Source organism: Equus asinus, chromosome 5 (genome assembly GCF_041296235.1).
Source record: "Equus asinus isolate D_3611 breed Donkey chromosome 5, EquAss-T2T_v2, whole genome shotgun sequence".
Classification (NCBI taxonomy): Eukaryota; Metazoa; Chordata; class Mammalia; order Perissodactyla; family Equidae; genus Equus; species Equus asinus.
The window spans coordinates 64,252,214-64,279,136 of NC_091794.1; the positions used below are offsets into that span (position 1 = coordinate 64,252,214).

Genomic DNA, 26,923 nt, shown 5'->3' on the forward strand with positions numbered 1-26,923 from the left:
TTGCAGAAATTTAAAAGGAAGTGTCTCTTGACATTCCTGGACGTGGCCCCTAAAATTTGACAGCAATTGAAGAATCGAAACTGTGATACAATAAGGAGACATAAGCCCTGCTAAAGTAGGCAACTACTTTCATATTAAACCATAAGAAAAAGCACATATGCCCTAAAAAATTATAAAGGAAAATATGCTGTATACCAGTCCTTCCCCATTGGGGTTAGAAATGTGAGCACAGACGAGCAGCAGGACACACTGTGAAAGGCAGGGCATGGGAGGAGGGCAGGGGTTGGAAGACTAGCACATCGAGATGTTGCTCAGAGAAACTAGCAAGATCACGTGTGTAAAGCATCTGCTCCTCATTCCTTGCACGCATATTAAGGATGGCTTAATGATCCTGGGAGCCTGTTGCTGGAATTCTTTTCCTTTCTGTGAGGTCTGTTGAGCATCTTTCTTACCAAAGACCAACCAAGAGGAAACCGTGTCAGTAGTGCGTGCACTGTGACGTCAGAAGTTCCGTGCCTACCAGAGGCCCCGTCGGCTTCGGGGGCGCTGTGCCGCCTTAGCTCTGGGTTCAGTGTTCTGCTGTGTCTCATCACCTCAGGGAGGCGTTGAGACCAAGAATCAAAACTTCTTGAGTTTGTCATAAATATATTCTCCCCATTATTAATGACACTACTCTTTATGCTAAAATCAGAGTCTATGGTTGACACTGAGGAAATAAACTACCTTTTTTAATGTTACTTGAGATTCGTACAGATCAGATCAAGCAGACAGCTGCGTTGACAGGGACTCATGGCAGCTCTGAGACAGGGCTCGGGATGCTGGGGCCCGTCCCCAAAGATGGCGCCCAGCACGGCGAGCTCAGGCCTGCTCTTTTTTTCCTTTCGCAGAGCAAACAGAGTTCTTCCTATTCCGATAGAGACACTACTGAAGAGGAGTCTGAATCCCTGGATGACATGGATTTCCTCACGAGGCAAAAGAAACTGCAAGCCGAAGCCAAAATGGCCCTCGCCATGGCCAAACCAATGGCCAAAATGCAAGTAGAAGTGGAAAAACAGAACAGGAAAAAGTCTCCCGTCGCTGATCTCGTAAGCAGCGAACGCTGAGGTGCAGCCAGCGTGGGGGACACTGCCCCCGTCCCTGCCCAGAGTTACGCAACCTGGGCTTATACGAGGCACTTTGTAAAAAGCACTGTCATTGAGAAATATTTAAGTTTTTCTTTTTCCTTCCGACCATATCGCTGAGAGATACATAGGCAGCCGTTTTCACAGAAGTCAGCTTTGCTCTTGATTCATAGCTGCTGTGTTTCTTAGGGTCAATATTAGATGTCATGGGAATATTTTAATTCCTTTGAAGCAAGCACAGTTTAGGAACCTATTGGTTGTGGCAAACCCACTATTGCTTTGTTCTCTTTCTCACCCTTTCAAAGAAGAAAATAGAGCCTGGTGGGTAAGCACCCTGGGGCTTGGAGCCTAAGCCTGGCTCTGCTGCTGACCTGCTGCAGGGCTCCGGGCAAGTTACTGAAATCCCAGTTTTCTCATCTATAAAATGGGAGTAATAATAACACCTGTGTCAGAGCACAACTGTGAGAAGTCGGTGACCAAAGCATCCAGAGCACACAGCACTGTGCTTGTAGCAGGGTATCAATTAATAAATCGCTGATGTGAGCAACGCAGTCCACATCACTGATGTCACCTGAGCTCCCTGGGAATTCGTTTGTGGATGTTAGACTGACTCACGGTTGTCACAGCCTGGGTTAAAGACCTATCCGAAAGCTTGTGATTTGAGTAGTGTAGTGTTTTGATGCCAAGAGCATTTTAGACCGTGTCGTGTGTGTGTAGGGCCTCATGTTGGGAACGTCAGATTGGGAAAGCTTTTAAGCACAGAACCTGAACTGAAGCCGGTGAGTGAGGGCGGGTCTCCTGGGAGAGGATGGGGTCTTCTGTTGAGTCCTTGCTGCTCTGCTCACACCTCTGTTTCCTCCCATTTGTATCTTCAGCTGCCACACATGCCTCACATAAGTGAATGCCTGATGAAAAGAAGTTTGAAGCCCGCTGACCTGAGAGACATGACTGTTGGGCAGCTACAAGTGATAGTCAACGACCTCCATTCCCAGATAGAAAGTAAGTGCAAGAAGTGCTTGAAGATGGGGTCCTAAATGTAGACCAGAACGGCATAGGCCTGCTTCCTGGATCCGCTTCCTTTGTGCGTGTCACTGGGTCCTTCCTGTGAGCCTGCAGGGAAAGGAAGAGAATCACATGGCTCTTTTCTTGTTTTGTTACCGTAAAACGTTCAGTAAGAATTTTTCAAGGTTCACAGGGATTATAGGGTTTTTTATTCATCTTACATCCCCAGCTCCTAGCACAGTGCCTGGCATGTATTTGGCTCACAACATCTGTTTCTAGAACACGTTCAGTAGTTACAGGTCATTTATTAGATGATTATCCCCTCGACCTGTATGTCCGTTCATTTTAGGACATCAAATCAAATTCGACTTATTTTGTGGCGCTCCAGGTGGTGAAAGTACACATGACTGGTATGTGGACATTACGAGGTAACGGAGTATGGGCCTTTTTCCCCAGAATAAAGAAGGACCTCCAGCAGAAGTGGCGGGGGGTGGGTGCTCACTCGAGGTGACGGGTTGTGCAGAGCAGGGCAGTTGCTTGGCCGATGAGAGAGAACATGCCCAGTGGGGCAGTGTGGTCAGTCCATGTGAACCCAGGTGCCCCCAGCCTCTGGAACACGGGATTCCGTACAATCCTATGGACTTAGAGATGAGAAGTCACCTAGGAGACGTGCCAACCAAGTGCATTCAAACCAACCGACTATAGAAGAGCATTTAGGAGCCAAGCAGGGATATCTGAACACTGACGGAAGGTTTTAGTAAAGACTTATTTATTTATTCAGGTATGATAAAGGTATTGCAGTTATGTTAATTTTAAAAAAAAAAAAGAACCTTTAGAGGTACCTATTGAAGCATTTACAGATGAAATAATATGATGTCTGGAATTTGCTTTAAGATAATCCAATAGGAGAAGGGGAGATAGACAGTCGGGATTGGCCGTGAGTTGACAGTCGTTGAGGCTGGTTAGATGCACGGGGCGTGGGGACTCCTTAACCTGTTCTCTTTGCTTTTGTCTCAGTGTGAAAATTTCCATAATAAAAAGTTTAAAACTTCATATGGGAAAACAATTCCGATGCGCTATAATGGCACCTACTGAGAGCCAGCCCAGAAGGCTGCCCTGGGAGCGCACGGCTGGAGCCAGACACACTGTGTCGGGTGACACAGCCAGTGTTGGTTTAAAGGCAAGAGAAAGCTTTAACATTTTAATTAGGAAACCATAGATTCAGAGGATTTTTTAAAAATTCTGCTACGTTTTAATTTTAGTTGAGAATAAATTACTAGGAGTGTTATTCTTTCAAGGACTTAAAAGGCTTTCTGATGTTTCACTATGGGAACACCTTCCTTAGACTTTAAATAATAAAATGGCCATCTAGTCCTTTTCTGAACTAGATAAAGTTTTAGACCTCTCCGTATGCTGCTTTTTCTCCCTTTTTTAAGTGGAAACTAGTCTGATGTAAAGGCAGATAAATGCTTCATTTTAAGCCGGGATCTCTCAAAGCCTTTGCAAGGAGGACCCCGCTGAATACATCCTTCCATCCTTTGTTTCCGGGCCCAGAGCTCTTGCTCAGTTAACGCCTCCCCCCGGTGTTCGTGCATTTGGACCTAGAAGCTTTAATTCTTAGCCCATCTGAGGGGGAAAAGCAAGAGAGAGCCCATTACCTGTTCATGTGTTTCAGGGGCGGAAGCCACACTAACCCAGAGCGCTGAGTTCACGAGGATTGGAACTGTCTCCGTCTGTGTCATTCCTAGTTTAAGTCCTAAGGAATATTTCCTTGGTACCCACTGTCCCAAGGTTTCGGGGGTCGCTTCTTCAGGTCTTGCATAGCTGGCTTTCCAGTGTCTTCAGATATGCCTTTCCTAGAACAGCCTGCACAGAGGGCCTCTCAGGGCCGCGGGAAGCCTGTGACATCCCTGGGCGCCTTCCCCCCTGCAGGGCGGATGATTGAGCGCTGTCAGGTGCGCGGGCCCCCCTAGCTCTCAGTGGCAGGAGCATCCTCTAGATGAACAGCGGAAAACTTAATATGCCCCAAACTTTTTTGTTCACGTTTCTTCAAAACAAAATCCCACTTTTTCTAACAAGCTATTTTCCTAACAGCTAACAGTTTCTTTTCCCAGTTTAATGTGAATATAATTGAAAACACTTTACTGTTTTTCTTCCAACACTTCTATAATTTTGCAAACTACTCATATTGTCAAATTGATGACTATCCTGGGCTTATCAGAAGCCAGTATAAGCCGTTTATATATATGTGTGTGTATGTATCTATGGTACGTGTATAATGATCTATAAATAGTTACACTTTCGGACTTAGATACAGTCTTATCTGTTCGTAAATGCTCTCTCTCCTTTGCCGCAGGCTTGAATGAAGAGTTGGTCCAGCTGCTTCTCATTCGAGATGAGCTGCACACAGAGCAGGATGCCATGCTGGTGGACATCGAGGACTTGACCAGGTCAGTGCTGCCTCCCCCTTTCCAAAGAGGGAACGGAGCCTGGGATGGTCTGGAGTTGAAGACCTGAGGCAAGAGTGAGCCCTAGAGAACTTCCTCCCTTACTTCCCTGAGGAACTCACCTGATCGCTGCTGAGCTCAGCTGTTGAGATGGAAGGGAAGTAGCCAAAACTGCTCCTTTCTACGTGCTTTGTTTTTTCACAACCTTGTCCCTTGTGATAGGTTGTCAGTGCATTAGCGCTTCTTACACCCCCACCTAATCATTAGGTCAGCAGTTATGGCCTAGGAGGCCTTTATCCTGCAGGACCCCCGAGGAGTTGGCCCTGAGCCATTCCATGCTGGAGTGTTTCCAGCCCAGGATCAGTCACGTGGTGGGTGCCACATAGTGGCACTTGCTGTTATGTGACCCAGCTCTTGATCGCATCTGCCATGCCCAGAAGGCAGAGACACTGGCATCTTTCCACAGCACCAGTGCCACCAGATTGCTCTCACCATGGGGACACTCCAGGACTTGACTTTCTAGCTGGGCCCGGCTCCAAGCACTCTCTGTCAAGAGGTAAAGAATGCTTCCTTCCCTGGGGGTAAGGAAACTAGGGTAATGCTGGTTGAGAGCTGGCATTTCTTAGTAGTTTTCCTTGTAGAAAAGCCTGTCCCCCTAGGTATATAAAGTGTGTTGTATCCTGTGCGCATCCCTACTATCTCATATTCGTTGGGGCACCTTTCCTGAGACAGGACATCCTTCACCGGGAGGGAACAATTAGAGTTAATCCCAGAAATGGTATTCGGAGAGCAGAAGGCTCCCCGAGGAAGGAAGGAGCACTGCTCGTCACAATAACACGAAGAGTTAACCACCTGACCCAGAGCATCCTAGAGAAGCCGGAGGACGCAGGTGGTGGAAATGTGCTCGGCAGCTGCCGCAGGACTCCACTCAGTGTGTGACACTGCATAAGAGGTTTTCTCGATGCCATGCTATATAAATAGTCTTGGATATTATGTTGCCATGCCCCTAACAAAAACAAAAACAAACCCCAGTAGGCCTTCTCGTACCTTCTCAGCGTATTTGCCTGCGTCTGAAATACCACAGCCACACTCGCTACCACTGCCCTCTACAGATGTGTTCAGGCCCTGCACCAATCCTGCAAGACACGTCCCTTTTTGTTAGTCTGAGAAGTTTGCATAGAGGTGTTACATGGGAAATCAATAGTGAAATATACAACCAGGACGTGCATCTTCTGAAAAATATGTAGTCACGTGTCACTTAACGACAAGGACACGTTCTGAGAAATGCATCATTAGGCAGTTTCGTCCTTGTGCGAACACCATAGAGTGTGCTTACACAAACTTAGATGGTGTAGGCAGCTACACACCTAGGCTGCGTGGTACTAATGTTATGGGACCACTATTGTATATGCGATTTGTCCTTGACCGAAATGTCGTTCTGCAGCCGTGACTGTAGACTCATGGGTAACTGCTGTGACTTGCCTGTGACCACAGAGACCTGTGATCTGCCCCTCAGAGCAGCGCTGGCGTTCCTCATTGCAAGGACACTGAGAGGCCCCCCTTCCCTCAGAGTGTGAAGCTTTTACTTAGATTTGCAGTGTGTCATTCTAGGCCTTTCAGATGTGATCCTGGGAAGTGGGGGAGGCAGAACCATGAGGTTAAAAGGAGAAGAGTCCCTAATAGAATAGTGTTGGAGGAGCCCTTTAAATTGGAGCAGATGGGGAGAAGTTTCTGTCTATTCCTGGCTGCAGAAATACAACCTCGCTCATGGGGTGATCGAGAATACTTAGGCGTTCCTAAAGGTAGCAGTCCCAGAGTTTGCAGCCAGATCCCAGAAGGCTGAGAGCGTGGCCCTGGGACCTCTGGGAAGTTCTGTTCACCTATTCCCTTTACCTGTCCAACTCCTCCCGTTCCAGGGTCAGTTTGGATCAGTGGTTCTCAGTTTTGGCTGCACATTGGAACTACCTGGGGAGCTTGATAAACTATGGATGCCTGGATCTTACCCCCAGAGGTTCTGACTTAGTTACTCTGTGGAGTGGCCTGGGCATAAAGCTCTCCAGATGATCCCAGTGCACAGCCGAATTGGGGGACCACTGGTTTAGACGCCGCCTAAGTGCTCCCTGAGGCCCCAGACTGGGGTAGGATCTCTTCTCTGTGTTCCTGGCAACACACGGCATCCCTCCCGTGTGGAGCCCAGGCATACTGTGTTATATCTGTCTGCTGTCTCTCCCCACCTGACTGTAAAGCCCTGAAAGCAGAGATGACATCGTTCTCCTTCATTGCTGTGTCCCCAGAGCCTAAGACAGGGCCTGCCAGGTACATAGTGGGTCCTCACTAATGATTGTTGATAAAAAGGAGTCCTATGGGGCTTGAGTGGAACAAATCCTAATAAGGATTTTCATATAAATAGTTGATGAGAACTTTTTAGTTTTATGGATGGGAACCTTTTCCCTCCTTTGTTTAAAATTTTAATGAAATTTGCCCTTTTATGTATGTCTCAAAATAACACCGAACTTTCAATATTTTCTAAAACTAGTTCCTGTCTGTTCTTTTCTCCCCTCAGAAAAACCCCTTGCTGTAGGTGTGCATGCATGTGCACACACGTACACACAGCTACACGTTGAAACGCTGCTCTAAGAGCTATGGCTTAGCCACGGTGGAATCTTAGCTCACTGTGCATCAAAATATTGCTTGAGCTGAATTTGTTAAATGAGGCCCGTGAGCTACTTTATGAAAATGATCGAGGTTCGTTTATTCATGTCAACAGGGCCGTGAGATGGGCTGTGTGACTTTGCTTAGAAGAGAGGGCTGGTGACATCTTTTTCTTGAGTCCCTTTATTGTTAAATGCATAGCACCACGTATCTGTGGGCTGCAGAATGTGGCAAGGACACTGTTGTCACTTCCCTATTTCAGGAAGTATTTGTGGTTTGTTTTCCCCGTACCATAGATATGAGACATTCTGCAAAGAACTAGTGAGTGAAACTTGACGTCATTGACTACCCAGTCTAGGCGACACACCCAAACTGCCCTGAGCCTTTGATTACAGCTGGAAACCATGCCCTTAGATGCTTTTCTCTTGCCAAATTTATAATTTCCTAAAATCCTTCTTCAAAACATTTGTCTTTTGCTGCCTTCAGACCTTCCCACCCTCTGGCAAGACGTTTAATTAGTGCCGGTTCAAGGGATGTGAGCGGCCTGGCCATTCCTCCCGCTCTGTCTCCACTGGCCGGCTGCTGGGTTGGCCAAACTTTGGGCTCACAGGCCATAATAGGGCTTGATGAATAAGAAGACTCATGCCACCCTCACTGCCGTGACCGTGCGCTTAGCACTAATGCATGGGGGAGCGTGCAAACATGGGAAGTCTTTACATCCATGAAGGCCTACCACTTTAGCTTCTGTAAGAGTGGAATTGGATCACTGGCTTCAGATTGGTAATCTGAATTAACAGGAGCCTCGTTAATACTCAGATTTGTGTCTGTGTGCCTGTGTTTTGGGTAAAGTCATCACAGAGTTACTTTCTATCATAACACCTTGTTTTGACTTTTTGCTTAACGCTTATTTTCTCTCCACTGTCCCCTTGTTTGCTTTTTGTTCCTTTCTTGTCTCTCTCCATTGGGATGTATGCTCTGTGAGAACAAAGTCCCCATGGTCTGCCCACCACAGAGTCCCCAGGCCAGGAGCAGTGCCTGGCACAAGAAGGCACCTACTAAACATTTGCTGAGTAAATTATCCAAATACGTCTCTCTTTCCATTTTTAAAAACAACACTGTTCTTCTCAAAGGTAGTGACATCTGCCAGCCTCAGATCAATCCAATGTCTCATTAAATACAAGGAATCATACGCAGAATAGAAAACAGAAGAGGGCACATCTATTTAAATTAAGCACTGCGTCTTCATTCCGCGGAGTGCCTCTGACCCTCAGTTTGGAGGATGTTTTAGCCGTTGATTGGAAAGCAGTTTGGGTCTTTCTTCTTAGCACTAAATAATTGTATTATTAATTTTACAGACATGCCGAAAGTCAACAGAAGCACATGGCAGAGAAAATGCCTGCAAAGTGAGCAGAAGCCATCCACCCAGATGACGAGCTAGAATTTATTTTGCTTCTGTGGTTGTAAAAATGCTGTTGCTGAAGGTGGCGCAGAGACAAACACCAGTGTTAGTCATTGATCATGTCTGAAGCTTAACGTCCAGTGATCGGCCTTTGCTTCTTAATTTATTTTAATTTTTTTACTGTGCCACTGAATATCAGGCATTTTAATAAAATATTGTTACAAAAAATGTACAGTACTTACACCATCACAAATCATGGTTAATGAAAGAAGGTAGTTTTAACTTTATTTTTATTGGTTTAGAGCTTTTAAGTTGGAGCAGTATTTGACCGTTGGCTCCTTTCCTTCTTCCCTGTAGTTTGAAGAACTGTAAATGACGGTGCTATACAAGTCCAGCATACATGCCTGCCTCGTAGTGAAGTTGTAGCTCTCCGTAATTGATATATTTTAATCAGTCTTCAACATTTTGTGAATGTTGACTACCTGAAGTTCATTTTTAGATGTGCTATTAACATTCTGTTGGATTCAGAGGGTTCTTTGAACGTTTTATGTATAAATATGTAAAATAAAAATTAAAACTTTGTTTCATATGATATGTCTTTTTGCTCACTAGCAAGCCCTAGCCTGGCTGTATTTCTCCCCTCTTCACTCATCCACAACTGAATGCCCCACCAGGAAGCTTCTGTCAGTGCAAACACAGCATGCTCCAGAGGACAGCAAGGCGGCAAATGCTGGGAAGGTTGTAAAGGGTGTGACTGAATGAGGGTGTCTGTGGTGGAGGTGGGAGGGGAGGTGTGTGCGAGGGTGTGTGTGAGTGATGCAAAGAAGACAACATCGGCAACATCAGAGCTGGCACTTCTGTTGCTCAGAGGTATCGATCTGGCACGTTAGCGCTTCACTGTTTAATAGCTGCTGGTCTTGTTAGAGCTTGTTACTGTGTCAAAACTCCATTGACCAAATTTGCCACATGAACAAATGATGCTTGCCTTTGTACTTTTCCTAAGGCCAGCTGTTGCCATTTCAAATTTTAACCGCTTCTGTTGGTCTCATGAAGAAAAATGGCAAGTCTAAAGTAGATTACAGATTGTTCCCCAATAAGTAGAGAGTTTCAGAAAGTTGATGTAATTAGCTAATGTCCGTGTAGGTATTCAAGAACCATAAGCTAAAGCCAAAAGGAGTTGTCAGCGTGCCAGAACCACCCACAGGCCCCCCCTGGTTCCGCTTTAAGGTCCATGATGTGGTCTGAAGACAAAAGTTTAGACAACTGTGCACCTTTCCCTTTCTTAGAAATACCCAGGTAGATATTTTAAGTAATTAAGAGTAGCCAATTTTCATCATCATCTTGGCAAAATATGCCATCTTAAATTGAACAGTGACCATCTTTATGGACCTCAGTCAAGTTATTTCATTTGGAACAGAAGCATAGCACAGCATGAACACACTCGGGTTCTTGTGAGCTGGCTGTTGAGCAGGACAGGTTGCTCACCACTGAGCTAAAGGGCAGGGCCCAAAGTTCCCCTGAAGTCCCACACCCACTGTCCGTGATCTCTGGGGTGACCCCAGGCCTGAGAATCCAGGCACGTCTGCCGGATCTTTGCTGCTGCAGCTGGGGAAACCAGCGGTCAGGAAGCCAGTGGTTGTCATCTTTAGCTGCACAGTGGAGTCACCTGGGAACTTCAGAAACCACTGGGGCCTGGGTCCCACCCCCACAGATAGTGATTTAATTGGTCCGGGTGTGATCTGGGCATCAGGATTTTTTAAAGGCCGCTTGGTGTGATGCTCATGTTGCATACCACTGCCTTAGACTTTCTGCTGCTTTAGCTTTCCTTTAACCATTGTTTTAGCATCTAGTTTTTTCTAACTATAATATATTCCCGTTAATCTGAAACTTTGGGGGACAGATGAGCTAGGAAGAGCACTGCGAAAAATGCCTGTGCCCACGTACGAGCGGTCGTGGGACCTACACCTCCTCTGGGATGCCCGTGACCTGGAAGCCTGATGCTAGAACTCAGCCCACCAAGAAAGAGTCTCTGAATTCTGTACATCCTTTCCAGAACTGCCAATTCCAGTCAGAATTTAGTAATGAGTTTTCTCTTTGTCTTAAGCAGTGAAATCTCTCTGGTTAGAAGTGTGTTCTGAAGAAGTCCATGGCCTCTAAGCTCTCCAGTTGCTTGAAGCCCATTATCATAACTGAAGAGCCCCCAACTGGAGAAGGAGGAATGTGAGATTACACCCACAAGGGCCCCTCGAAACGACTCTGGGTCAAATCCAGCTAAAAGTAGAGCGGTTCTTCCCACCACCCGAGACCCTCAAAGGAGCTGACACTCAGTGTCCCCATGTCCCTGTCACGCTTCTCTGCCCAAGGAGAGAGTTCACCAAGCGACTCACCTCCAAGGGGTTTCTCCCCAAGGCTGGGTCTGTCTAGTCCTTTTGCTTAGGTTTCCAGCCCTTCCATGCGCAAACGAGGACGCTTCCTAGTTAACCAGGCTTAGTTAGAATGCTAGACTACTTGACCTAAAAACCAGGGCGGGCGGGCCCTCTTCTTGACCATAAGAGAGTGAGGTGTAAGGAGCGCGAGGGCTCTGGGCCGGAAGAGCCTGGGCACAGATGCCGACCCCACCATCTTTCTAGTGCTTTGACCTTGAGCAAGTTACTAAAATTCTATTTTACCACCTGTACATAAGACCTCCTGGGATAATTCTAAAGCTTGAATAACGTAATGTCTGTGAAAGCACCTGGCACCCAGTACATACTCAGTAAATAATCATTGAAAGGAGAAGTAATGATGAGGGTTTGGGTGGAGGAGGCATCCTGCGTTTTACCGGTTTCTGAGATTTAACACATTCTTATGAGTTTGTTCCTGCTTATTAATCATTAATTTACAAAGCAGATTATTAAGGAAAAAGTAACTTCAATCTTCAAGTCCCTCCACCCGCCTCCTAATAAGTGTTAAAGCTTGGAGTGTATTCTTACACACTTTTCTCCATGATTCTACAGACAGACACAGGTAGGTTTTGTGTTTCAACTTGCTTATACAAAAGTGGGGTCACAGAAAACACAGTGCTTTGCAACCTGCTTTATCCAGGTACCTCCTTCCAGGTCAGTACAGACAGATCTGAGTCATTCTTTTTAACAGCTGTATAGTAATCCCCAGTATGGTGGTACATACTTTTTTCAGCCATTCCCTCTAAGGATGGACATTAAGGATCTTTACACATTTCTGCCACTGAAAACAGACACACAATAAACATGCTTGTACTCACCTCTACTTGCACTTTTATTGTGTGATCGCTTCACTTTTTTCTTTAACCATGACCTGGTATTGTGTTTAGATACTTCAGAGTACAGAGAGCTGATTAAGGTAGGGAAGACCAGAGAAGGCTACTGCAGAGAAATTCCATTCCTTGCAACAAATTGGACCAACCCCCCGTGTCTGACAAACACCAACTCATTTTCATCTTTAGAGAGCATGAGTGTCACTTCCTTGACGCAACTGGTTCTCTCATTCTGTCTCCATCACACACACACACCCCCCGCACACCTGTAGCCTCCAAGGACTGTCATCTGCATCCTGAATACAGATTTTTCTGTTTCCTACCTGAGGGTAAAGGCAAACGTCAGCTGCCTTCGTAACCAGAGCCCTCAGCCCAGAACAAGCAGAGTCTTTTCTTGAGGAGAAAGTCTGCTCGCTGGGACTGGCCCTTTTGTCCCCTCCGTTAACTGGCGGTGCTCTTCACTTTTCCTGACATCCAGTGCCTCTCCTCTCAGCTGAGGGCTGAGCCCCTCGGCCTGGCTTTCACTCAGGTTTAGTCTCATTTCTCAAGCTTCATTCCCAGTTTCTGGTTGACTCTTCCTTAAGTTCCTCACCTCACCAAATTTTTGATCTATGATCCAGAGCCTTTCCTTCCACAGACTGTGTCGTCTCTTCTGTCTCTAGTAAACAGCCCTATGGCAGATGCCACTAGGCGTCTGCCAAAATTCATGCTCCCTACCATGTTCATAGTTATAGAGTTGTCCCTGGGAAACGGCTAAACAGACAGGAACTGCATTTCCCACCCACCACCCTCATGCATCTAAGTGTGACCCATGACTGATTCTCACCAGTAGGATGTGAGTGGGTGTGGTGGGCCTTAATTCCAGCCAAAGCTTCAAAGGAGTTTGCCTTCTCCATGTTTTCTCTTTCTCCTTGCACCAGCTGTGATCACAAGTACCTAGAGGATGGCAGAGCCACAATATGGAAGGAGTCTGGGTCCCTGTGTCCACTGCAGAGGAGAGCTGCCTGCTGCCTGCTGCAACCTCAGATGGTTACAGGAGTGAGAAATAAACTATGATTATGTTTGAGGCATTGTACTGCATCAAATGTCTTTATTACAACAGCTAGCATTACTGTAACTAATGTCAGTCCTTAACAAGGACAGCCATAGTCCTTTAAGAAAGAGCCGGAACACAAACTCAGGTCTCTGAAGACAAACCACCATGCAACGCTGCTTCCAGAGGCCTCACCTCTTTTCTGATAGAAAATCCTCTCTAGGTCATTGACTCACCCTTTTTCAGTTCATGGACCTCTTCAGTTTAGTTCAAGGTTTTTTACTTTTATTTTTTTAATTTTTCCTTCTTCTCCCCAAAGCCCCCCAGTACAGAGTTGTGTATTCTAGTGAGGGTCCTTCTAGTTGTGGCATGTGGGACGCTGCCACAGCATGGCCTGATGAGCAGTGCCATGTCCACACCCAGGATCCGAACCGGCAAAACCCTGGGCTGCCGAAGCGGAGAGTGCAAACTTAACCACTCGGCCACAGGCTGGCGCCTTCAGTTTAGTTTAAATCCTGTCCTCCATTCTGTCTTTTCCCTTAGCCACTGAGGCAGAAACCAGAGAACGTCAAAATTGGATTTGTCATGGACAAACAATTCATGCCAGAAACAGGAAGGATTTTATTATGATGCCAGAAACATAATTATGTATCAAGTGACTACAGGAGACTTCTTTGGTGTCCATCTGGAAGAGCCTTGGGTTTCTACGATCCTCGAGACCATACTTTGGTTATTACTACCCAAGCTGAATTTTCTGATGCTTAGAAAACATAATTACCTTTTGCATTGATGTTCATTTATTTTTTCTAAATAAGATATGACACATTCATTAGGAGATAGGTTGATGGGTAATGAGTTTTTCAGGCTACTTTAATTGAGGCTTGTAGTCGGTTGTTGGTATAAATGAATATTATGTTAAATACTTTATGAATTAATGGGTCTGGCTGTGCAGAATGAAAGTGTCTCCTAATTTCTATGGAGCCCAAAGACCTTTCATTTGGTAGCTTAATTGGTTGTAAGAAATTCTTTCCTGTAGCATCTTTCTCTCCCTACATTTCTCTGTTCTAGAACAATGCTCTTTCTGTGGTTATAACATGACCCTTGTTTTAAAAACTGCTGTACAAGAGCACAGGACAGAAAAGCAATGCTTATGGTGAAGGTGATTTTATTTTCACCTTCCAGACGAGGCATTCAAACTTTCTTAGCAGTTATTTACTACCAGAGTCTCTTTTCTTTTATATTCAATCAATACCTTATTTGCTTTTTGGCTTTGCAGGCTATAGCGGTGTGTATCCTGACTCTGGTAAAGCCAAGACAGGCTGGAAGTGAGTTCTTTAATTTTCTGCCTCATAAAGTTACTTCCTTCCAGACGTCTGTGAGTTCTCAGTAGAAATCACAGTGTGTCATGATGTGTCGTCTCACCTTGTGAGGGGGCCTTTTGGGTCACAGAGCTTTAGAGGTCACAGAGAGTCCCTGGTATTAGAAAAGCCATGTGAGAGACAGCCAGGAGCCCACACTTCACCTTAGGAACAATTTAGATGGAGAGTTCAAGGTGAAAACGGGGTTGACTCTTAACAGGCAACGGGGAGAAAGGACTTCACTAATTTATCACAAGCATCCATTTCCTCTTTCCAGTGATGTGAAGGACTCCTGTCCTTGCTGCTTAAGAAGGTTGATTTTAACATATGTCATTGTCTTAGACGCAAATCACGTTGAGGATCAGCACCAGGCAACTCTGTCAGGCTCCTTTTTTTTTTTAAAACATTGGCACTTGAGCTAACATCTGTTGCCAACCTTTTTTCTTTTTTTTCTTCTTCTTCTCCCCAAAGCCCCCCAGTACATAGTTGTATATTCTAGTTGTGGGTCCCTGTGGTTGTGGCATGTGGGACGCTGCCTCACCGTGGTCTGACCAGCGGTGCCATGTCCACGCCCGGGATCCGGACCTGCGAAACCCTGGCCCACCTAAGCGGAGCGCGCGAACTCAACCGCTGGGCCAGGGTCAGCCCCCAGGCTAAGTACTCTTTAAGGGAAGTGAGAAACACCTTAGGAAGAGGAATTAGGGGCAGGGATGTTTTGCATGGGAGTCATAAACGCGTCTGTGGCAATTCTGGCTGCGCCCAGAGCGGCAGTGCACGGGTGGGCGGCCCTGGCGGAGGACTCGCTCCCTGCCTGGGGGGTCTCGGGGGGAGGAGCCGCTTTCACTGCCCGGCCACGGCGACCATGAGGGACAGCCGGACCGGCGGCGGCAGCTCTTTGCGCGATCGGCGCCCCCAAGGACGCGCTTTGGGCCTGACACAGAAATGGCAAGCAATAGGATATATTGGAGCATATGAGGAAGCCATTTAGTGTAAACCTAATTCGGCCTGTTTTTTCCAAAAGGCCCTGACGTGGCCATCAAGCATGCATTGTATATCTGCTTTAAAACATTTCCTATGGCAAGAACAAATGGCCTTAAGAAAAAGGTGCAACTTCCCCCCACATTGGCATTTCCTTAGGGATAAGCATCTTTCTTAGGCTAGGAACTGACTGCTGTGCTCACCTTTGACCACCAGCTCACCTGTGACCACCCAGCTCGAGACAACAGAACTGCCATGCTGCTGTGTCCACCCAGACAGCAGACCTACCTGCTGTTTTCATCAATCACTGTGCTGACAGAGCAGACTCGTGACTATCGTAAAAGGACATTTCAATCATGTGAAACATCCTGTTTGGGGGTATATAACCACTCTGTGCACCCCACTTCTTCAGTGCCCTTTCTTCCTTTGGGGGGAAAGGCCCCGGGCCACGGTCCTCACATTTTAGCTCAGAATAAACTCTCCAAAATTTTCATTTATAGATTGGTTATGGATTATTTTCGTGGACAGGCCCCACAGTGAGAGCGGGACGTCAGTCAGGCTGCCCGGGACCACCCCGGCCACAGGACTCGCCGGAGGCAGCCTTGAAGAAGCTCAATAACCAGTTTATGAATTTCACAGGCAACACATAAACAATTAAAGACCTCTTCTGAGGCTCCCTGCTTCCCACGCTGATCCTGAGGCTGCTTCCCCTAAAAACGTAGGCGAGAATCACTGGGGAAACATAAATTAATGGGGTTTGGAGGGGAGGGGAAAATCTAGCAATAAAACATAAAACATAAAAGTTTTGTACTATACCCTTTCTGGCCACACGTGAAATTTACTGTCCATTTCCCCCTCACGAGAAAGAGTCCTGGATAGACCATCGTGGTTTGAAGTCTAGCTTGTGTTTCAAACCTCATTCTCTCTCTTGTTTCTTTTATAATCAGCACAGTCCCCTGATTTGCATAGCTGGTGTACCAATACAGTGCTAGGAATGCCCTCCCCATCCACTAAAATAAAAAGTCTGAATGCCCACTTCCTCTTTTTAAAAGTACACACATGTGTATCACTTCCTAAATGACACGCCTCGTCAAGAATTTTGGACTATAAAATCATCCAAGAGTTGGTGTTTATACGAGGTGGCTAACTGCGCCTGCGTCACAGCACAGCTCTGTTGACTTCGTGTCTTAGGCGTCTCTGTTCCTCCCCAGGGCCAAATACACTCACTCACCCTCAGAATTTTGAATTTCAAAGAAAACAGGAAGTTCACACACAAATGGCTCTCATTTTAGGTGCTTGCATGGAGTTTCCTCCACCACCAATGAACAGGGCGAGCGGCACTGCTTTCACATCACGCCAGAAAATGAAAGCCCCGTCTCAGGGCCACTTCAGATCCCTGAGACTTCTAAGTACTGATGGTCCTTCCCAACTCAAGGTCACCCAGGCTTCTTGGCTCAAGATGAAAGCAGTTTCATCGGGATTTCCTTTGGCTTCAGTTTCCAGGCCAGTCACGCAAACCATCCAAAAACGTGGGCCAGTCTCGCCACCCTTCCAGTGGGGGTGCTGGGGCTTTAGGAAGATGGTAGCGTCCCCTCCCAGGCCCTGAAGCCAAAAGCAGGAGGGGGTGAATGTGAGGACTGACCCAGAGAAGACTGGAGTAGAGAGGAAAGAGGTATTTGATACAGCTGGTGTCAGAGGCAGCCAGGAGGGGCAAGAAGACACCAAAGCATAGGAATACGCAGGCTGGGGCATGCGGAGGGCAGGGCTCCGACCACTGCTTATGGCGTCTCTCCCAGAGGTCACAAATGCAGTGAATTCAGGGACGAGGCTGGTAACACAAGTGACTGAAACAAGCTGGGCGCAGGACAACCGGGAAGGCTGGGGAGCACAGACCCTGACTGGAGGGGTTCCCCGTGAGGTCAGTGCTAACTGGTCATCTAACTGCATTAGGAGCTGGTTCATCGATGCGCATGTGACCCCAGCAGAAGCTTCTCTGGAATTGCTGTATGGACACTGGAATTGCGAACCTGAGCAAATGGGGGCCTGGAGCCCGTCTCATCTGCCGTGTGGAGAATAAGTTTGCGTCAGGAGGCCCAAGAGCAGTAGAGCCGAGCGGGGGAGGAGCGAGCCCTGCTCCCGGCCTGAGGACGCCTTGGAGCGGGTCTGAAGCCGGATCCTCCCCTGGACATCTTGTCACAGCGCCCAACGATGTCCCATTTCGCTCATACCAGTTCAAGTGGGGTTTCTGTCAGGACTGAAGGCGCCCTGCCTGCTCTTGTCTAATCTGAGGCCCCGTCTCTGTCACTCAGTCCGCCCCCCGCGGGGCTCAGTGGTCTTGTGATGTTCTTAACAAACACCTGGTCTTGACATGTCCCTGCTCAATGTCCTAAACGCCTGTCGCCCACACGATAAAATATAAACTCTGCACACGGCGTTCCAGGCCTGCCACGATGTGTCTCCTCCTGCCCGTGGGGCCTGTCTCCAGCCACTCTCCCTCCCAGATTTTGACCGAGTGACATTGAACTTGCTGGTCCCAAGCTCTCCCTGGCCTCTGAGCCTTTCTCCAGTTCTGTATTCCTGAGATGCCCTCCCCCTGCTTTGAGCTCAAATGTCATCTCCTCTGGAAAGTTTTCTTTTGCTTCCTTAGATAGAATTTATTGCTTATTCTCCTCTGCTCCCACGCTGTCCCCATTTGGGTAATCTTATAGCATGTCTTCGTTTTGGCCTTCTGTGACAGAGTATCAGCTCGCTGAGAGCAGGGGAAGGCATCTTTCTGCTGTCTTCACGCTTGGCCAGCAAAGCGCTCAATGGGCACTCAATAAACATATGGTGCATGAGAGAATGAGCGAAGGGTCAACACCATCTCAGAGAGAAACCCCTCTCCTGGCTTCTCTCCATACGCAGCTCCTCACCACCCAATTTCCCCACAGGTTCTTAAACCTGTGCCAAAACTTAAAACTCCGTGTCTTTTCAAGACTACAGGTGTCTTAAAAGTCCTTATCTGAGATTTAATGTTCTCATAAGGCTTCTGAGGCAAGAGCCAGTTCTGAAGCCCATTGGGCTTGCTGGACACCACGGCTGAAGGCACGTTGTGGACTGGGGAGAGAGGCTCCAGCCCTAACTTCCCTTAATTGTTTACAAAAGTATAAGCATCTTTAAGAGGAAAGGAATTGAATACAAGATACGTCAGATGGTCCATCAGGCTGAAGGGGCCCCTGCGGTGTGGACTGACTGTCCTCGGTTGCCTTATCAGGTGGTGACAGTGACAACTCTCAGAACCTCAGTCGGTTTTCTCTGGGCTAAGACCCACATGCTCCATGGCCATTTGGGAAGGGAGTGTAGGCTTGTTGGCTTTCCTGTTGTGTAGTGTGTGGTTTCTCTTACTGGCCATCAGAGTAGAGCCCTGAAAGAGAGCTAGGTCCCTTCTTGCTAACCCCTGACACAGAGGTGCAGACACTAACCTATGACGTTAGATAGCTCTCGTGCATACTGATGGCTGAATCAAAGCGGGGGGGAAATGGGAGGCCACTGTAAAGGCATAAGAATACCTTTCATTTACACTTTCTGGGGAACTAACCAGTATCCTGTTAGCCTGAAAAAGTTATTGAAACTTCCCAGAGGTGTCCAACTTACCCCCAGGAAATAATCTAGATCTTTTCACGTTATTTCATTATCTCATATGATCTCACAATTTTTCTGAGAATAAGGTAGAGCAAGCAGGTGTGCTTTTTATTTTGAAGAAAGAGAAATGGACACAGAGGGATTAAGAAGGGCATTTCCCAAGGCTTGAGAGGGACCATGCAGCCAGGGAGAGAAGGCCACTCTTGAGTCCAGCCCACGGGTCTTCAACCTTTGCTGCCTGCATAGCCCCCAGAAGAAAGTGTAAAACTAGGTACTCCTCATACATTTCTAAGCTGACTTCAAAATTTGTCCATAATGTGTTTAAAGAATTGCAAAGAAAACATTTCCGGAACTTTCTAAATATAAACATTTAAAAAATATATCTGATATAGCCAATGGAATGTATCTTATAGATGTATCCATTGGAATTTAAATACAAAGCAATTTGACTATTGTATCCATTTAAACAAAAATAAATGAGCAAGAACTTCTTTAACTGTTAGAAATTTTATATCATTTATTTATTCTTGAACTTATATTTACATTCCACTTCCCCCTCAGAATTTAGAACTAATGTAATTTTGTCTTGTTTTTAGAAATGTTTTGTTGATCACCCTACCAAACGTCTTCACACAAAAATATGTACATAAATATCAATTTAGATTTTTAAAAATTTCTTATGACCTAAAGTCTAAGTAAATAAAATTCTTCTATATTGTTACTGTTACAATTATTATTAACTAATTGATTTAAACATAAATATATTATAAACTTTGATGAAGAATTATAGAATAAAAAGGAAAATTACTTTGGAAATGCACCCTTTATTGAGAGGAGGTTCTTTTTTCCAGTTTATTCGTGTGTCTGTGAATGAGTATTACTTGTTGACAGAATGAGACAGAGTTCTCCATCGTTTCTACTCCCGTTAGTTGTGTTTATAGACGCAAACCTTGAGAAAACTTGTTCACAAATGAGTAGGTGGGAATGGAAGGAGTCTTGTTGCGGCAATGTCAATCAATTCTTTGAGTTCCCTTTGAATTATACGCCAAAAATCACATTGTGATCTATTATCAAAAATTATTTTTAGTTATCTATCAGATGACAGCTCCAGTCGGTTCTACTTGAACTTTGTTGACAGCAAAGCACTGGAAACCACTTGACTTGCAAAAGTTTGTTAGCCAGACATTAGAGCCATTTACTGTCTCAAACCTGTCCCTATACTTCCAAGGTTTCTTCTCAGTTGCTTTTTACCTGGGAGAGTGCACCTCAGTAAAACTGGAGAAAAAAGCCTCTCGTTTGTTAAGAGAAGAACATTGTAAGAGGGAAGATGGGAAAGAAGCCAGCAGGAACCTTTCTCAGTGTGCTCTCAGGCACATCAACTTTGAAAAATGCTTTCAGTGGAAGTTGAGGATTTTGAAATTGATTCCCCTAAAGCTATCCATGCCATCCATCCCTTGGAAAGTCTTTATAAACTCCTTTGGGATGAACATACTGCAGTTTGAAGATCATCATATTAGCTCATTCTCCCGCCACTTTTAAATATATCCTTCAAATTGGTGCCCCATCATTACAGCTTGTACATCAATCACCAGCAAGGCATTGGGCATTCTTCCAAGTATTGGAGATAGAACAATGAATAAAAGAGACAAAATTCCTGCCTGCCACTCTGGTGGAGGAAATAGGCAATAAATGATTGGAATTTGACTCCAGTTTTACACTGAGCCAACTACGAACGTGAGAGAGCCAGAAATAGAAAGCTCAGGCCATGGCTGACCCTGGAACACAGCTGTCTTGTCTCCCCTATAGCTGCAAGGGCAAGGTGCTGTGACCTTTGTCCTAAGTTTCTCCAGCACCAAGCAAAGTGCCAGGCACATAATGGGCTCTCTATACATATGTGTCTAATTAGTTGAGTGAAGTTGCAAGTCAAAGAAATGGTATTCATCTTTCTAAAGTGTCGGCTACAATTGTCCTTTAAATCAGGACTACTGTAAACTCATTCACAAAATCATAACATTTTTAGATCCAGAAGGAGACTTCATGACCACCTGGTCACATCTTTTCCTTTTCTTAAAGAAGAAGAATGAAGACTGGAAAGGTGAAGCGACTTGTCAAGGTCACGAATCGAATCCATGACAATCCTGTGTTTGTGGTCAGTGGAAAATCTCGAGCTCCCTTCAGTCCAGGTAAATTCCACATCCATTGCCCTTTATAGTAGTCCCAGTTTGATAGCTGCCGCTGAGAAATGTCCCCGCCCCATACCCGGGTAACTTCCCAACAAAGCCTTAGCATGTACATAAAAAGTGAAATAAAAAATGTTTCTTTTGCCTTCTATTTACGAATTCCCTTGGAATTCACAGGAAATGTGTTTCATAACAGAAACAACTAGTCAGTTGGGTCATTTAGAGTGGCCACCTCTACAACCCAAAATGTGGTTTCTTGTTTTCAGCTTGGAGAGTGTGAATGGAATTTTTAATGAATGGGAGTCTTCCATGCTTTCACTGTGAATTTAATATCTGTAATGGAGCCCAGAGGCCAAATTTCCCATAAACGGTGAGCAGGATTAATGGTCAAGGAGATTCCTTAGGCAGAGAAGTAACAGTCAAGTAGAAATGCAGTTGCTTCTGTTCTGAGGTCTCTGGGGTAAATCCTTGGACAGGCTGCCGCCCCTCCAGGGGGAAGTCCCTGGTGGCCAAATAAAGAGGTTCCAAGGAAAAGAAAGAGTTGTTTAGTTACATTGGCACAAATGGGAACCAAATGAGTAAATAAAGAAAGAGCCTATGAGGAGAATTTGTTGGTTTCTGAGTCTGTCCCCCGTGGTTTCACTTTGCAATTCTGTGGCATTTGGTTGAGGTAATGTGCCGTGAGAAGTTTCTGCTCATATCCTTCGAATAAGAAACCCTGGAAACCACATGAAGGGGTAGAGACCAAAGAAACCCAAAAAGAAGAGCTCCCTTCACAGCTATCCTTAAGCCTCCACCAATGATTCCCACATCATTAGCTCTATCCCTCAGCTGTCTTCTGCATTCTAAGCTGGATTTCTCACTCCCTTCTGGAAGTCTCCATCTGAGTGTTCCAAAGACATCTCCAATCTATTCTCATTATCTTTATCCTGGAAACTGGGCTTTCTCCTGTTTTCTCTTGTTCAGCAAACAGCCATTTATCCAGGTACCCAAGTCTGAAACTTGGAACTTCTTAACTGCTTCTCCTATACCACTTCCAATTCAATCATCACCATCAGGAAAATAAATTCCACACCTTGCTCCTCGTCAGAAGGCCGAGAGACAATGCTTTAGAGGAGTCGTTGATTTTCACGAGAGCTGATATAAAAACGTCCTACTGAGAGTTCCAGCCTCCACTCAGGTCCCCTCCAGTCCATCCGCCACATTGTTCCTCATGGTCTTTCAAAAGAGAAATTTCAATTACCTGCCTTTCCACTCCTTAAAGGCCTTCAGTGGCTCTAGCAACAGAGTTATATATGAAGCATGATGAAGCAGAGGCGTATATGAAGGGTGAAGGAGCAGAGGCGTATATGAACTATGATGAAGCAGAGGCGTATATGAAGCGTGATGAAACAGAGGCGTGTATGAAGGGAGATGAAGCAGAGGCGTGTATGAACTATGATGAAACAGAGGCATATATGAAGGGTGATGAAGCAGAGGCGTATATGAACTGTGATGAAACAGAGGCGTATATGAAGCGTGATGAAACAAGGAGGAGGCCTGTGGATCTGGACACAGGAGTAGGAATTCTAGCCCTGCTACTCATCCTGTGCAAGGCACTTGACCTCTGAGCCTCCGTTTACTTATCCATAAAATGAGATATTTGAGCCAGGACAATGGGCTTTTAGTCCAGGACCAACAGTAAGAAACACGAAACACATTGCACACACATAGGCACACAGCACATACAAAAATGCACACACAAAAGGCACATCCATGCACATGCAGACCACACACATGCACCGGCACACACACAAACTCACACACTAGACACAGATACACGTTCGTACACACAAATCATATGGAAAAACACAGTTTCCCAGTAGGATACATAGCCTTTCTATGCAAAATATACTTCGCTACTTTCTGTTTTAGTCTGTATTTTTAATTTTTAAACTTTTGATGAATGAAATATTGCTAGTTGTGACCCACAAAATTGATTTCAGGACACACTGGGAGGCTGTGGCCCGCTGTTGATAAGTAGGGAACTGCACGATTTCGAAGTTTCCTTTTAACTCTGAAGATTTAGATAGGCCTAGTGGGAAAAGAGAAGAGCTTCCAGAATATAACAAGAAAGGCTAGGGTGGGCGGAGCAAAATGGCGGGGTGAGCTGACCCGGGATTCTCTCCCCTCCAAAATACAACAAAAGATTGGAAGAACTGAATTTCAGAGAATAAACATAATGCCAGCTCATTAGAGACCTACAATACCAAGAAGGCGGAGATCATAAACCTTGCTTACACCCTCAGAGGCGCTGGAACGTGGCGACAGGCTGTAACTGCAACTGAATTCTACCACCATGGGAAAAAAACCGCTCCTCTACCATCCAGCAATTTATAAAAGCCCCAGACCAGAAGGAAAACAATAAAAACACAGAATTAAGTCCTGAGGACTTGGAATTAGGTAAACTAAGTGACAATGAATTCAGAGCAGCTATAATCAAAAAATGAGGTAGAGAGAAAGATAGACAAACAAGCCGAGTTCTGGAGTTACTTCACAAAAGAGATTGAAATCATAAAGAAGAATCAAACAGAATTACTTGAGATGAAAAACACAATGGACCAGATAAAACAGAATACGGATTCCCTGAATGCCCGTGTAGACAACCTACAGGAACAAATCAGCATAATCGAGGACAGACAGGCTGAATGGCGCCAGACAGAGGAAGAAAGAATACTAAGAATTAAAAAAAATGAGGAAAATCTCCGAGAGATAATGGATTCAATGAGGAGTAAGAACATAAGGATCATAGGAATTCCCGAGAATATGGAAAAGGAAAATGGAGCAGAAAGTGTGCTTAACGAAATTATTGAAGAGAACTTCCCAAATCTAGGGATCAACGGAGAAATGTGTGTAGAGGAGGGTTTTAGATCTCCTAGATTTGTCAATGTAAAAAGAGCTGCCCCAAGGCACATAGAAGTAAAGTTGGCAAATAGGAATGATAATGAGAGAATACTCAGGGAAGTAAGAAAAAAAAGAGAATAACCTATAAAGGAGCCCCTATCAGACTGTCAGTGTATTTCTCTACAGAAACCCTGATGGAGTGATATATTCAAAGCTTTAAAGGATAAAAACCTTCAGCCAAGAATACTCTATCCAGCAAGAATTTCCTTCAGATATGAGGGAGAAATTAAATCTTTTCCAGACAAACAAAAGTTAAGGGAATTTGTAACTAAAAGCCCTCCATTACAAGAAATCCTCAAGAAGGCTCTCATACTTGAAAAAAGAAGAAAGGGGACACAATCCACAGACTAGGGAGACCAATGGATAGAATCAGAACAGGATAGCAAATATTCAACTATAGCATTAGGGTAAAAATAAGGAAACTACCAAAACAAGGACGATCTTAGCACTCTAACTACAAATTAATAAGATGAGTTGGAATAAAAAATGAAAATAATTATTTAGGAGGGGAAGAGCAAAGGGTCTAAATCAGTATTGGTCGAGTAAGTAAGAGACCACCAGAGAATAGACTATATTATACACGAGATTCTAAATACAAACTTCAAGGTAGACACTAAAATAAAGTACAGAACAGAGTCACAAATCATAAATAAGGAAAAATCTAAGAAACCCAGCATAAGAAATTGCAGTATTAAATGGGTAGTCTAAAGCACACAGGAAAAGAAACACAGGAAAACAAGATAATGAGCGACAGATTGACAGCATTAAGTCCACATGCATCAGTAATCACTCTCAATGTGAACGGATTGAACTCTCCAATAAAAAGACACAGAGTGGCAAAATGGATTAAAGAACAAGATCCAACAATTTGTTGCCTCCAGGAAACACACCTCAGCCCCAAGGACAAACACAGACTCAGGGTGAAGGGGTGGAGGACAATACTTCAAGCAAATAGCAAGGAAGAAAAGGCAGGTGTTGCAATTCTCATATCAGACCAAGTGGATTTCAAAATAAGACAGGTAAAGAGAGACACACAGGGACAATATATAATGATCAAAGGGACACTTCATCAAGAAGAAATAACGCTTATAAATATCTATGCACCCAACACAGGAGCACCAAGATTCATAAAGCAACTATTAACAGACCTGAAGGAAGATGTTAAAAACAACACAATAATAGTAGAGGACCTCAACACCCCACTCACATCAATGGACAGATCATCCAGACAGAAAATCAACAAGGAAATAGTGGAGCTGAATGAAAAACTAAAACAATTGGACTTAATAGACATATATAGATCACTTCACCCTGAAAGAGCTGAATACACATTCTTCTCAAGTGCACATGGAACATTCTCTAGGATAGACCATATGTTGGGAAACAAGGCAAGCCTCTACAAATTTAAAAAAATTGAAATAATAACAAGCATTTTCTCAGATCATAGTGCTATAAGGCTAGAAATTAATTACAAGAAAAAAGCTGAGAAAGGCACAAAGATGTGGAGACTAAACAACACACTACTGAACAAGCAATGGGTCATTGAAGAAATTAAAGAAGAAATAAAAAAATACCTGGAAACAAATGAAAATGATAGCATGCCATACCAACTCATATGGGATACAGCAAAAGCTGTATTAAGAGGAAAATTCATCACAATACAGGCACATCTTAACAAGCAAGAAAAATCCCAAATAAGCAACCTTAAAGCACACCTAACTGAACTAGAGAAAAAAGAACAAATGAAGCCCAAAGTCAGCAGAAGGAGAGAAATAATAAAAATCAGAGCAGAAATAAACACTATTGAAATGAAAAAGGCAGTAGAAAGGATCAATGAGACAAAGAGCTGGTTCTTTGAGAAGATAAATAAAATTGACAAACCACTAGCCAGACTTACAAAGAAAAAAAGGGAGAAAGCTCAAATAAACAAAATCAGAAATGAGCGAGGAGAAATAACAACAGACTCTGCAGAAATACAACAGATTATAAGAGAATACTACAAAAAACTATATGCCAACAGAATGGATAACCTAGAGGAAATGGATAAATTCCTGGACTCCTACAATCTCCCAAAGCTCACTCAAGAAGAGGCAGACAATTTGAACAGACCAATCACAAGGAAAGAGATTGAAACAGCAATCAAAAGCATCCCAAAGACTAAAACCCCAGGACCAGATGGCTTTCCTGGGGAATTCTACCAAACTTTCAGAGAGGATTTAATACCTATCCTTTTCAAGCTATTCCAAAAAATTAGGGAAGATGGAACACTTCCTAACACATTCTATGAGGCCAACATCACGCTGATACCAAAACCTGACAAGGACACCACGAAAAAAGAGAACTACAGGCCAATATCACTGATGAACATAGATGCAAAAATTCTAAACAAAATTTTGGCAACCAGAATTCAGCAATTCATCAAAAGAATCATATATCAGGATCAGGTGGGATTCATACCAGGGACACACGGATGGTTCAACATCCGCAAATCAATCAACGTGATACACCACATCAACAAACTGAGGAATAAAAACCACATGATCATCTCAATAGATGCAGAGAAGGCATTTGACAAGATCCAACAGCCATTTATGATAAAAACTCTGAACAAAATGGGCATAGAAGGAAACTACCTCAACATAATAAAGGCCGTATACAACAAACCCATAGCCAACATCATACTCAATGGGCAAAAACTGAACCCCATCCCCCTGAAAACAGGAACAAGACAAGGATGCCCTCTATCACCACTCTTATTTAACATAGTACTGGAGGTCCTGGCCAGAGCAATCAGGCAAGAAAAAGGAATAAAAGGAATCCAAATAGGGAGGGAAGAAGTGAAACTCTTGCTGTTTGCAGACGACATGATCTTATATATAGAAAACCCCAAAGAATCCACTGGAAAACTGTTAGAA

The 26,923-nt window shown here is 44.7% G+C and overlaps 1 protein-coding gene across 18 annotated transcripts in view; it reads left to right on the forward strand.

Moving 5' to 3' along the window:
- Positions 1–9,208, forward strand: part of SCHIP1 (schwannomin interacting protein 1) — a 149,304-nt gene extending 140,096 nt beyond the window's left edge. For 11 of the 18 annotated variants that reach the window (XM_070509739.1, XM_014830249.3, XM_070509748.1 and 8 more), the window contains 4 exons: positions 888–1,085; positions 1,997–2,120; positions 4,480–4,573; positions 8,578–9,208. In XM_070509739.1, coding sequence (XP_070365840.1) covers positions 888–1,085; positions 1,997–2,120; positions 4,480–4,573; positions 8,578–8,629 — 468 coding nt within the window. In that variant the 3' untranslated portion in view covers positions 8,630–9,208. Of the gene's footprint in view, positions 1–887; positions 1,086–1,996; positions 2,121–4,479; positions 4,574–5,036; positions 5,127–8,577 lie in introns of all 18 variants that reach the window. The other 7 variants (XM_070509738.1, XM_070509744.1, XM_070509745.1 and 4 more) reach the window with 1 other exon arrangement.
- The last annotated feature ends 17,715 nt before the right edge of the window (positions 9,209–26,923 follow it).